Source organism: Pan troglodytes, chromosome X, assembly GCF_028858775.2.
Source record: "Pan troglodytes isolate AG18354 chromosome X, NHGRI_mPanTro3-v2.0_pri, whole genome shotgun sequence".
NCBI lineage: Eukaryota > Metazoa > Chordata > Mammalia > Primates > Hominidae > Pan > Pan troglodytes.
Genome location: NC_072421.2, coordinates 100,536,402 through 100,550,239, shown reverse-complemented (window position 1 = coordinate 100,550,239; position 13,838 = coordinate 100,536,402). Strand labels below are relative to the sequence as shown.

Below are 13,838 nucleotides of genomic sequence, written 5' to 3'. Positions count from 1 at the left end.
GGAAACATCTCATTTCTTCTCATGGGAACACAAACATCTGGTTGAAGGAAGCAAGTATCTCTGTAATATGCCTTAAGTTCAAAGTTTCAGAGAAAGAAAGTATTCTGCATTTTGAAGTATTTCATTGTCTCATACAAGCTACTCAACATCACGCTTCTGAGCACACCCAAATCCAGCTTCCCAGGTTGTGGGTGGGGGCAGTGTGCAAGATAGGCATGACTGGGAAATCACCTGGCGAGCTCAGAGATAGATAGCACCGGGGATGCAAGGTTTGGTGTTTGCCCAGAGGCTGCTTCTGGGCTACTTGCTATGTTAATATATTTATAGAAAAATTCTGGACCTGTCCTGTAGTCACCTGTGCACAGGTCCTCAGGTCATGCATTAGCCAGCCACAGCAACCAGCATTTCAGGCACCTGCTGCCTCCCTGAGGGACAAAAATCTTAGCATTACTGGCATACCTTTGACACACAATTATCCATTCTTTCATTTGCCAATTACTAAATGTGTATATGATATATATATATAACCTTTAAATTCAAATTTTGGAAAAGGGTTTTCTACATTCCTCGTTTCCCTTTGATTGCTTATCCCACTGTACTATATCTTCTGCCCATATGATTGCAATGAATGTCCTCTCACCAAGGTCATAATCATCCACCTTTTCTCATTATATCTAGCTTTTCATATAAATATATTAATATACAAAATATTCATTTTAGTAACCTCCCAAAGTACGCATGCTTGCGCAGACTGCTTCTTTCACCTAACAACAGAGCTTTGACAGTCTCCCAGGCTTTGGAGCATGATGTACTGGACACACATCTAAGCTCTCCCTCTCCCTAACTGTGTGGTCTCAGGCAAAGTCTTTATTCACTCTGTACTTCAGATTTGCATCTACGAAATGGGAATTAGTAACAGTTTCTACCTTGTAAGGGTGCTCTGAAAATTGAATGACTCAATGCCTAAAAAGGACTTGGCAAATAATATGTTTTAGCTATTTTAATTTCTTTTCTTCTGTCTTTACTGGCCATTAGTATCTCTACTATCCCTATGGTATAGACTCATGTTTATTCATAATCAATAAACTTTGAGGTATGTTCTCAGTGAAACAAGCAAGTTATGATATTAAATGTAGGATGAACCTTATCTTTTGAAGATAAGTATATAAATGCATACATTTCTGAATAAATTTATAAGTACCTGCATAAGAAATCTTCTGAAATATTACACAGATGAAAACATTAGGATGTTTATTTCAACATTCTTGATCTATAAATGTGAAAAAGAAGTGGCTGTAGACCTTGGTGGGTTTCATTTCAGTGGTGGGGTGGGGGAACAAAGCGCCATTAGATGAGCAATGAGGACTGAGGTGGAGGAATGTGAGTTGAGTATTGAGAATTCTTCATAGAACTTTGGTTACAATGGAGAGAATATATGTAAAGAGAACCGTAACTGTGGATGTAGAGAGGGGTCCAGGGTATTAAATTATGTTTTAAAATTATCAATGATAAGAGACCCTTTCAGGTTGAATATTAAGAGGAAGGGGCCATCTCTTTTTAGATCTACAAACTGAATTCACCATGCCCCTATTTCCACACTTTACTTCCTTGTTTCTATTCTGGGGAAGCCTAAAACTTCATAAAAGGGATCGTGTAGAGTTTGGCCTTAATGTCTATTAACTGCAAGGATGGATGGATGGATGGATGGATGGATGGATGGATGGATGGATGCAAGATGTGTCAAACAGCTGCTGGTAATTTATGGTATTTTATCTCTCAGGACAGAGTTCTCACACAAGTGACTGAATCTGTGGCATTGGTGGCTGAGAGCAGGCAATTTTTCAGGTCTCTGCAACGGATGGCAGCAAGATGGGAGCACCCAGCTTCAGTGTTCAGAAGCAGATTTAGGCCGACTTCCATACCTTACATCCTGGAGGGATCCACCCTGACTTGAGCAGGTGAGGTCACAGACAGGCTTGCTTTCCACAATGGGGAAAAGATTACAGCCTGCTCAGAAGCGTGTTGTGGTCCAGCTCTTGTGTCATTCAAAAAGACTCCATAAAGTGCAGATCCAGATCCTCTCCAAACTTGAACTCAACCAATGTCATGGAGAGACATTCTTAATCCCCTTCTATGAAAACAGTGTCATTAGAAGCCCTCAGAGGCCACACACACACCCTGGAAATGTAATGCCAGCAGTAGCTCTAGAACCTGCAGACTCAAGTGCCTGTTGCTCATTGTTTTTAGGCTACATGTGAAAATGGACCATTTTGCAATAAAAACATAATGCAATGATGATTATTAGAGCATTTTGTGTACTAGGGATTTTTTTAAGTTATCTGAACATCAAATTAAATATAATGACAATGAAAGAATTTCCACCTGTCATATCATCAAAGTATAAAAAGAAACCATTCAGGATTCCAGTAAGGTGGGCATGCGGGGAAGTCTACCCTGTTTCATATTGGTGGTGGGGATGTCATTTAGTACAACCTCTTTCCAGGTTGATTTGGTAATTTCTATTAAAGACTCTATGCATCCCCGATCTGCATGTGTTTAGGGCCTGCTCCTTCAAGTATTCATCCTCAGCATGACCCCTGTCCCTCTGAGAGTGCATATTCTTCCTGATACAGGAACTGTCTGCGGACTCCAGTTTCTAAAGCAATGGCCCAGACACACTCCCTTGTCTACAGAGTAGGAAATTTAGGTCTGACAAGGCTGTCTTTCAGAAGAGAGACAGAACTGGGAGCTTGGCTTCAGAGCTCAAGATACAGATTTCAGTAGTGGCCTGGGTCAGCAGGAAAGCAAGATTTGCTTGGTTATGGTGTGATGTGCAGCTCAGCGTCACAGTCTGCATGGGGGCATATAGGGTGCCGGTCCCTGCTTTTCCACTTAGTGGTAGGATGCTCCCCAGCCAGGTTGCTTAACCTGCAAACATCACTGTTTCTTAAGCTACAGGATGGTGTAGAGATTATATCCTCTACCTCCCAGGAATGTTGTGGAAAATTCATGAGATAGAAACGTACCAGAGTTCAGGAAGGGTGAGTCCCCATGGCTCCCTGAGGCCAGAGGTACTGCCCTTCTGCGGGACTTTATGTTACAATCACCCTATGACAATGCACAAATAAATGGTCATTCAATTACAAAAGAGTACAAGGACTTATATTTACTCAGTTCATCCAATATCAATTATAATAATCCACAGTGTAAACTGGAAAGTAACTACATGGAAATCACTTCTCCTTCCTTCCCATCTAAGGTCTCAGAAGTGCTTTCCCAGATGTGATCTCATTAACCTCTATATCGATCTGAGAGGTGTTAACCAAAACTGGCCAGCACAGGGGAAATTACTCACCTAAGGCCTTATAATGGGCCTGGCCCCCCGTGTTCTATTGCATTGTTTTTCTGCAAAGCCTAATCTTGCAGGGTTACATTATACATATTTTTCTTTCTTTTTCTTTTCGTTTTACCAAAAGATAAAAATATATACTTTTTTATTGTTAAGAAACATTTTCATAAATAAGTACTTATTTCATTCCTTACTGAAATGGCTTTTTTCTTACTGACCCATTGAAACCATGTTGGCTATGTTCAACATAACTAGAGATATCTTTGGCGTTTTCCTCCCTTAGCTTCATATCTTGTAGAACATCTTGTACAAAAAAGTAGATTTACAGAAAAACATACATATAAATCACTTATTAATCTCCAAATGTAGTAAAATAACATAGCAAAAACTTTATCAAATCCATTTCGTGCACAAACTGGACAGATCTGTTACGTATAATCTCTATATGCATCTGCAGTGTTTTATAAATTGGTGCTTTGACATCAAAAAGGAGGTTTATAAAAAGGCCCCTCTAGTAATATCAATGACTCGGAATGATCTCACTATCATTGCATCTCAAATTCCCTTGAATTTATACTCATCACTGTCATATCACCATTCTTACAAAAGCGGTTATTTTAAGGAAAAAGATGCAGTGTGATTATGATATAAGTAACATTCAAAATTTCATGTTATCAAGAGTTGAGCAGAGTACTAATTTCCCCTTTATAAACACATGCACATCCACGTAGAAATTCAAAGTCAAACTGCGTAAAGTGCTTTTATTGACAGACGGCATCACACACATTCCCAAGCAGCATTGTTCCCATGAGAAACTGAAAACGTATTTATTTGAATCTAGAAGGCATCTTCCCTCTTCCAGGTGTAACCAGAGTTTTTCCTGGAGCGATTCCAGCGTGTTTCCTTTTGGTGCCTTCCTTAAGAAATTTTGCAGCTGTTTCTGGTGCAGTTTTTGGGTGGGCTCTGGGGTGGGCAGACGATCTTCACTTTGCAGAGGCTGCTCCTTTTGTGAGTGGAGCTGGTGGTGAGGGAGTAGGAGAGGCCTCGCATCATCCTGGCATTCAGGCCCTTAGCCATGGAGAAGGACTTGAGGTGGCTTCTTAAGGCAATGGGGAGCGGGAGCTTGTCCACCAGATGCACAGGTGTGCAGGACACGATGGTGCGGCAGCAGAGGTCTTGCAAGCTCAGTACCTTGCTCGGCCTCCCGAGCCAGTTCAACCTGTGCCGCAGCAGCACTATCCTGGCCAGCTCCGTGAAAGACTCTATGATGTTGAAATTGCACAGAGGGCTGACCTCAAAGAAGGTCACACCCAGGCGCTCGGCGTAGGCCTGGGCCTGCTCCCTGGGCACCTGCCTCTTGAATGCCAGATGTAGGCGATTCCCCACCAGGATTTTAGGGACACCAGGGGCATGTTCCTCAATCTTCTTAATCCATCGATCCATACCCTCGAAAGACCAGCGGTTTGCAATGTCGTAGACCAGGATCACTCCTTGTGCACCACGAGAGTAGGAGCGGAATATGGTACAAAATCTTCCCTGCCCCGACGTATCCCAGAGCTTCAGCTTCACCCGCTGGCCGTCCAGCAGGATGGTGGTCGTCTTGTAGTCGATTCCCCCCAGGTGACTGTACGGGGACTCGGCCGTGCCGTCCTGCAGGCTCTCCAGGATCTCGCCCTTGCCCACGTCGCTGTCGCCCACCAACAGGAACTTGAGCAGGAAGTCGTAGGCCTGGTCGGGGCTGCCCGGGGCGCTCATCGTGCCGGCCCCGCCCCCCGCCTGGGCCAGACCAGCAGGGTTGTGCGCAGAGGCGGTGCCGGGCCTATTTTTCTTGAGAAATTAACATAGAACATAAAAAATGGGATGGGGAAGTCTACGAAATAAAGTGAAATGAGGTGGTGGCTTTGATGGTTTTCTTTTACAAACCCTGGGAAACTGGTTCAGCGATTGTTTTCCTTTTCTTACCCAGCACAGAGTAGTGACACCGCAGTTAATTAATCATGGAAACCTATACATTTCCCTTAAAACTTTCATGTGATCGTTATGGAACCATGCCTTTTGGATTATGTCAAAGGAATCTCCTTTAAAGGAAGGACGGGTATGAGATAGGAAGCAGACTAAGATGTGTTGAGTACCGTATGTACCCTACGCTGTGTATGACGCTTAAAATAATTTGTTCTTTTACTTCTCAGAACAATTGTCTTTGGTAGCTATGATTGTTTCCATTTTACAAATGAGAAAAGGCAAACTCAGAAATGTTACATAATTTTAAAAAATCTTGCCGTTAGTATAGAGATCACAGAAATCACAATCCTGAGCCAGTGCTCTCCTTATATAATGCCCCACACATCCTTTCTACTCTGTGGCCATGCCGGGTTTAGGAGTAAGTGTGAACTGTCTGTACATGTGATCCTTGACAAGCCACGCATGTTTGCATGGGCACTAACACTTTTTTTGCTGCAGGGGGACATCTCCCATAAATATAAGAGCCAAGATCTCAGAAGACACATCTAGGATATGGATTTTTCTAGAGTGTCTCATAAATAATATTCAGCCAAGAAAGATGTGTTGAAATAACGCATGCATAGATCAATGAAGGGTTTTAGATTTAACACACGTACAGATCCTATAACAAAACAGCAAAACTGACAAAATATGTAAATGGTTCATGGATGACGAAATGCAAATGGCCAATAATCATAAGAAAATGCATTCTAGCTCACTAATATATAAGGAATGCAAATGCAACTATCTAAATATACTTTTATCACCTATCGTTTGACAAAATTTCAATGTAGAAAAAACTGAATAAGAATTTTTTTTTAATTTGCAAAAGAAAAACGTAAAAAGTGGCTCTGTGTGTGTCTGTGTATGGGGGCAGGATGAGGGACCAAATACATCAAGGAAATGGAAACACACTTATCAGTTATAAATGCATTTAAATATTGTAACTACAACAGGTATAAAGATGGTTAAAGGAATGAGAATGCTCAGACGCATATAAGGGAGTTTAAATTATTGAAATCAAGCCCCAAGGGATAGATGTGTAAGCATGTAATGGATGAAACATTTTTCACATGTACAAAATAGCCAGGTAAGAGGTTATTTGCTACAGTATTGCTGAAATCTTTTTAAAAAGGAAAAAATGAGAAGCATTCTAAATACTCATCAATACAGAACAAACAATAACAAAGTTGTCTCCCTAATTTACACAAACTCCCCTAAAGACATCGCCATGATCTGAATGGTGGAATCTGACCATTTCTTAAGCCTTGGAAGTGCATCTTCTAAAAGGGAGGTGCTCTCAGGGTCCTCTAGGGAGGGTGAGGGATAGAACCTCATTCCAATCCTGCCACTTACCTCAAGAGGCGACTTAGGTTCTGTGAGCCTGAGCTTGGTCATCTGTGAAATGGGACTGACTATACCATCCTCACGGAGTTATTCCCAGGCATAAATGGGAAAACCTGTCCAGGGTATATGGCATGGAATGGGAGGCTTCAATGGCCCTTTAAATATTGAGACATAGCAGTAGGGGGGTTGGCTGAACCTCAAGGCCAAGGCAGGCATCGTGAAAAATCATTACTCATTGTTTCTCCTAATGAAAACACAGACATCCATATAAAGAAGGCAAATCTCCCTGATACACCTTGATTTCAGAGTTTTAGAGATGGAGTTCTCTACATTCTTGTGTGTTTCATAATCTCATGAAAACTGTTCAACATCATGCCTCCGAGAAGACACAAAACCAGTTCCCCATGCTGGTAAGAAAAAAACTGATCGGTGTAAATGTAAAAACATATGCTCCAGGGCATCCACAAAATGAAACACCAGGTAGCAGTGACGGGGCTGTAGAAAGGTGACGGAGAGAGGTCGGAGGCACTGGAGCAGCATCTGGGGAACTGCGTCTATAGTGTCCTGGAGAGGGGAAGACTGAAAGAGAGTGTGAGAAGGTCTGAGAAGCCTGTACAGGGATAGAGTTATGGAGAGTGAATGCTTTGCTCTCTGGAGGGACCCCTCCTCCCCCGCCCCCGCCCCCGCCCCCGCCCCCTCCGACAGTGTGGACACTTCAACCTACACTGAGAAGGGAAGAGATGATAAATCAGTGAATGCGATGTAGATTTAGGGGTCAACAGCAAATGGACCTGCTTTAATATACATGTGAATTTTCCAAACAGAACTGGAATCAAAGTAAACAAGTCATTTTGAAACATGTTACTCTGCAAAATGTACAAAAACAGAGATAGCTGTGATGCCTCCTAGTGGCCAGAGACAGAAACGCAGCTCTGATCATCTCAAACCAGGGACTCAGGAAGAGGGAGGCATGGAGGTTGGAGGTTAGCTCCAATGTATCAGCCACAGTTTTCTGGAATTATTCACCTAATGGTAGCAATTTCCATGTATCCATCATGTTCCAGAATATATGAAACTGATATTGGTTCCAATCCCCGCTGGAACTAAAGATAAAGTTGCATCCATGATTGTGTATTTGGGGTGGTAGAGCTAGAGGACACACCCACACACACACCCACACACACACACAAAACCTCTGTCAATTGGACTTGTTATTTACTTCTTTCACAATAAAATAGAATATAAGGAATGCTTTTTCAAATTAATGGACATTATGTACACCTTAACTTTGACAATTTGTTCCAAAGTATTTTGTGTGTTCAAATTTTCATCAGAATACTTTTATTCCCAAATACCAATTTTCGAACAGTACACAAGAGCATATTGATAAGTCAAAATTAACCTGAGCTCTCACTGGTCAACTCCCACTCCTTAACCCCAAGGGGTCTGCTGTTCCTAGGATGGTGCATACTCTCCAGACATGTCCCTGAAGGTGAGGTACACATCAACACGTTCACCTACACACACACATTGTCTTCTCCAAAAGTGCAATCATGGTACTTATCTTTTGCATCTTGTCATTATAAATTCTCAAGATTTTAAAATATTTGCATTTTATTAGTTCTTGTGGGGTTGGCATATTTTAGTATGTTTATTGTTCATGTACATTTCATTTAAATTCTCTGTTGAAATAGTTGCCAATCATTTTGTTACTATGTTTCACAAATCATGGATACTAACCCAATTAAACTTCAAAATTTGACTTTAAAATTACACAGATCTTAAATTTCAAAGAAAAAACATTGAAAAACACCTGGGGAGCAGGTACTGCCAGCCTGGAGGGAGATTAGAGCATTCAGGGCCCTGGAGGAATGAAGAGAAATGATAAAAGTTTAGAGTATTACAGAGTTTGTGCTTATCAGGAAACAACAAAGTTGTCTCCCTGATTTACGTAAACTCCTCTAAAGGCAGCAGCCTAATTTGAATAATGGTGATAATGACCTTGGGTAGCAGTTAAGATTAAAGGAGATGAGGTGTAAAGTGCATTTGCTTACAGTAATTCAGTGCATGTTTCTTTCCTTCTCTGCAGCTCACCTGTCCCAAGGCCAACACCTGAGCTTCTGCCTGAGCCCACTTGCCACTTTAGGGATCAGCCCTCTCATGTGGCCCTACAACCAGATCTCATGGCACAAAGCACAGGATTTCACTTCCCCTGTCATCTTCAGAGGAGTTGTTGAGTGGGAACCCATGGGACTACAATAGCAGGGGAGTGGAATCTGACCATTTCTCAAGCCCTGGAAAGCCATCTTCTAAAAGGGGGTGCTCAGGGTCCTCTAGGGAAGGTGAGGGATGGAACCTCATTCCAATACTGCCACTTACTTGGAAAAGTGATTTAGGCTCTGTGAGCCTGAGCTTGGTTAGCTGTAAAATGGGATTGACTATACCAACCTTACAGAGCAGTCCTGAGGGGTAAATGAGAAAATCTGTTGAGAATATACAGCAGGGAGTGGCCTTTAAGTATTGGTACACAGCATGAGGGGCTGGCTGAGCCTCAAGGCTAAGGTAGTCATCATGAAAAAATCACTTCTCATTGTTTCTCCTAATGACAACACAAACATCGTGAAGAAAGAAGCAATCTCTCTCTGAAATGCCTTAAGTTCAAAGTTTTAGAGACCAAAGGTCTCTGCATTCTTAGGTGCTTGAAAGTTCCTAAGAGCTATTCAACATCATGCCTCTGAGCAGACCCAAATCCACTTCCCCATAGTGGTAAGACAGGAGCGTTTGTGAACTCACCTGGTGAGCTCCACGACAGATCACATCAGGGACACAAGGAGTGGCAATTGTCTAATGAGTGCTCCAGCACTGCTCAATACTGGAGACCAATTCTGCAGTAAACAGTGCAAGGTTCTCAGATCACACATTATCCAGCTACATTACAAGAGGATTTCAGCTACCCGCTGCCTCCTTGAGAGGCAAAAATCTAGGAATTACAAGAATTTCTATAACAGACAATTTTCTATTCTTTCATTAGGTAATAACTGAAAGTGTATTGAGCTTTAAAAGCATACTAGTCTACTGGAGGTGTCTCATTAACTAAAGTGGAAAGAGGGTAAGAATTCAAATGAATATATGGGTAACTTCATGATACACATTTGAGAGGAGATGGTTTCTTCAAATTAACTTTAAACTTTCTCAAACTCCAAAGAATTGAAAATTCTTTTTTGTTTTAAAAATCCTTTTTTGTTCCTCATCACCTGATACAGTTCGAATATATGTCCCTGCCAAATTTCATGTTGAATTCTAATCCCCAGTGTTGGAGGTGGGCCTGGTGTGAGGTGTTTGGGTCATGGGGGCAGATCTCTCAAGGCTTGGTACTGTCCTCATGATAGTGAGTCTCCTGAGATCTGGTTAAGTGTGTGGCACCCCCCCGCCCCCCCACCGCTCCCACCGCCACTTTCTCTCTCCTGCTTTCACCATGTGACATACATACTTCAGCTTCACGTTCCATCATGAGTAAAAGCTCCCTGAGGCCTTCTCAGAAGCTAAACAGATGCTGGTGCCATGTTTGTAAGCCTGCAGAACCATGAGCCAATTAAACATCTATTCTTTATAAATTACCCAGTCTTAGGCATTTTTTTATAGCAATGCAAGAATGGCCCAATACATCATCAATTCAATTCAGCCACAGGATATCTTTCTTTTCTCCTCTCCCCTCTTCTCTCTCCCCTCCCCTCCCTTTCCTTTCCCCTCCCCCTCCCCTCCCTCTCTCCCTCTTTGACTCTGTCTTTTCCTTCTCCTTCAAAAAATTTTCTAATTTTCTACATTCTCTATTAACATTATTTCCCATTTACTCTTTATCCCACTGCACTGTGGCTTCTGTCCCCAGGATTGCAATGAACATGATCTCGCCAAGGTTACAATCCCCCTTTTGGTCACTAGGTTCAGTTTTTTGTTTACATATATAACCATACTGAGTATTGCTTTCAATGAACTCATAAAATATGCATGCTTGTCCAGTCGTTTCTTTAAATTTAACACAAATCTGTGACAGGCTCTGGAGCATGAGGTACTGGACACAAATCCAAGCTGTCCCACTCCCTAACTATGCAGTATCAAGCAAAGTCTTTATTCTCTCTGTCATTCAGTTTTTCATCTATAAAATAAGGATTAGTCACAGTATCTACCTTGTAAAACAGCTGTGAGCACTGACTGACTCAATACATTAAAAGCATACAGTTCATAAGAAATGTTAGTCATTTTAAATTCTTTTTACATATCTTACTGGCATTAGTATCACTGTAGACATGAAAAGTAGGATATCAGCCAATGAATAGTTTCCTAGGGCCACCATAACAAATTATCACGAACTTTGCACATTTAAACAACAGAATTTCATTATCTCAGGGTTCAGAAGTATAAAACCAAAGCCCAAAGTACAAAACCAAGGTGTAGGCAGGACCACACTGCCTCCAAAAGCTTTAGGGGAGAATCCTTTCTTAGCTCTTCCAGCTCCTCCTTTATTTGGCTTGAGGCAGCATAACTCCAATCTCTACTTCAATCTTCACATGGCCTTCTTCCTTGCATGTGTCAAATCTCCCTCTGCTTTCTTTTATATAGACACCAGTCACTGGAGTTAGGCATCAACCTACATTCAGGATATTTACTTCTGGAGATCTTTCACTTAATTATATCTACATAGACCCTATTTCCAAATAAAGTTTGTGTGGGTTAGGTTTGGGACATGTTTTGAGGGGGACATAATTCTACCCACTACAGTTAAACATGCAAGTTACACTACAAATGTTAGATAAGGTAGCTTTTATATGTTAATATATAAATGCTGTATGCATATTTAATCTAGGTTTTTATCCGCTGTGTATGAAGTACTCTTAAACAACAGAGATAGGTCAATTATATCAAGAGACAATGCAATAAAAACCAATATTAATCTCCCCAAAACACTTGTAGACACACACACACAAAATGAAAAAGAATCAGATTTAGTCAATCAACACAGTCATAAATTATAATGTAGTATATGGTTCCATTGTGAAAAAATATATATATCTATCTCCCTCTACATGGGTTTATATGTATGTGTGTGCGGCTAAAAATAAGTTAGTGTACTACATGGAGAGAAAAAAGATCTGGAGAATAGATACGAATAAATTAATACAGGCCATCCTTGTATTATGGAGATGGAGAAGATTTAGACAGAATATTTTTAATTTCTAATATACATTTCAATTATGTTTCATATGGCTTAAACAATAAAAAAAGTTAATAATGTGACAGTCATTAAGATAATGTTTTGTAAATCAGGAAAATCTGTGACCCTAGTCACAAAATGATAGTGTAGAAATACATTTATTGACTAAGAATCACGTTCATATGCTGTGGTATAAAAATAGTATATTAAAAAGATTTATTTAATAAATCAGTATATTTGCCTTGGAGGGAGATAGAGGATATTTGTTTTATAAATTTGCAATTCCCTAGTGTTTTAAATGTGGAAATTTCATTGTTCAAAATATTAAAAACAAAAAACACTATAATTGTGACCTGATTATATTTATGATGCCCACATATTCATTGCTCTGGAAACATGCATATAGAAAATTCCAGAAAGCTTTGTTCTCTACAATTCTATACAATAGAATACATGTGCCTCCCTTACTCCACTCAAATCTCCTACCCCTTTTCAAGCTCTTGGTTGACTTTAATTTCTGCAATTCTGACTCTGGGCACCAGGTGAGAGCATTCTGTATTTCTTCCAATGAAAAGGCATAATTTGTATAAACAGAAACAAAATTTTCCTCAAAGTAGATAATGAAACAATAAGTACAGCATGACCACAACTCTCTTTGAAAAATTCATGTTTACAAAAAGATAGACAGGTCATATACATAGTTTTGTTTCCTTGCATACTCCTATGTCTACATCTAATTAGTTTATTAAATAGGTTTTGGGTGTCTACTTCAGAGGTTCAAACATCTTATGATGAAATGCTACTGGAAATTTTATAATGGATGGATCAGGGTGACAACACTGAAATACAGTGATCAATTTCAAGCTTACAGGAGGAGAGACAACCAGACCCAATGAACCTACTAATTTGACACTTTAGTAATAAAGGACACCGCTTCTGAGGTACTCTTGCTGAATAAGCTGAATTTGATCAAACTTCTAAATCTAATTACCAATTTAAAAGAAATAAGAGAGGTTAGAGGAAATTAATAAACAACACAATAAGAATCCAATCAGCAAAATCCATAATGCACCCTCCAAAGGATGAAAGATCCAGTTTTCTAAGCAAATAAATAGAAAGGTTTTTTTTTTTTTAAACAACAGATAGCTTTTAAGAGACAACACTTCAAGGAGAGTTAAAGAGAAAGTAAAATTAAAATCACAAGGAGATACTATCACATGTCTACCAGAAAGAGAAAAATGAAAAAGATAGAAAATACCAAGTGTTGGTGAGGATGTGGAGCAGTAGAAGTCTCAACATTGCTAGTGGGAATATAGATTGGAACAACCACTTTGAACAACTGTTTGACAGTATCCACTGAGCTGAAGATACACATGTCATATGACACAGAAATGCCACTCTTTGGTGCATCCCTAGGAGAAATGGCCTCACCCATCAAAGGAAATCAGACCAGCCCTCCCTTTCAACCAGTTGAAGGATAGAAACCAGAATAAATGTGATTTCCATGTGTAAAAGCACTCGGAGTTCCTGAAAGGGAATAGAATTAACTGTAGAAGTCCAAGGAATTATTTCAACAGCCAGGTTGTCTAAGGAAAACTTAACTGTGATGATTATTACCTTTTTAAAAATAATTATACTCTTTTGTTTTTACATTATCTTGTTTGTTTTTCTTAAATAAATATCATCTGGTACATGGAAGAAAGGCTACTGAAGGATAGTTATCACTCAAAGACATATGGTCCTGTCTACCATCAACCACCATTGGCTGACATGGTTTGGCAAATGTCTTTTCCTCTTTTCTAAGTATACTGGTTAGGAGTGTTGGCTGTGGAGACAGACTAGGGCCCAATCCTGCTTCTTAAATTTGTGGGACTTTGAATACATTTGCTTCAGCTTGCAGTAGCTCAAATGCTTCATCTGTAAAACAAGGAT

The 13,838-nt window shown here is 40.3% G+C and overlaps 1 protein-coding gene across 19 annotated transcripts in view; it reads right to left on the bottom strand.

Moving 5' to 3' along the window:
• Positions 1–13,838, bottom strand: part of RAB40AL (RAB40A like) — a 417,954-nt gene that overhangs the window by 244,513 nt on the left and 159,603 nt on the right. For 4 of the 19 annotated variants that reach the window (XM_063804825.1, XM_063804827.1, XM_063804823.1 and 1 more), the window contains one exon: positions 3,469–5,176. The exons of 9 other annotated variants lie outside the window; for them this stretch is intronic. In XM_063804825.1, coding sequence (XP_063660895.1) covers positions 4,268–5,104 — 837 coding nt within the window. In that variant the 5' untranslated portion in view covers positions 5,105–5,176 and the 3' untranslated portion in view covers positions 3,469–4,267. Of the gene's footprint in view, positions 1–3,468; positions 5,177–13,838 lie in introns of those variants that run through there. 6 more of the 19 variants (XM_063804824.1, XM_054677110.2, XM_063804826.1 and 3 more) reach the window with 3 other exon arrangements.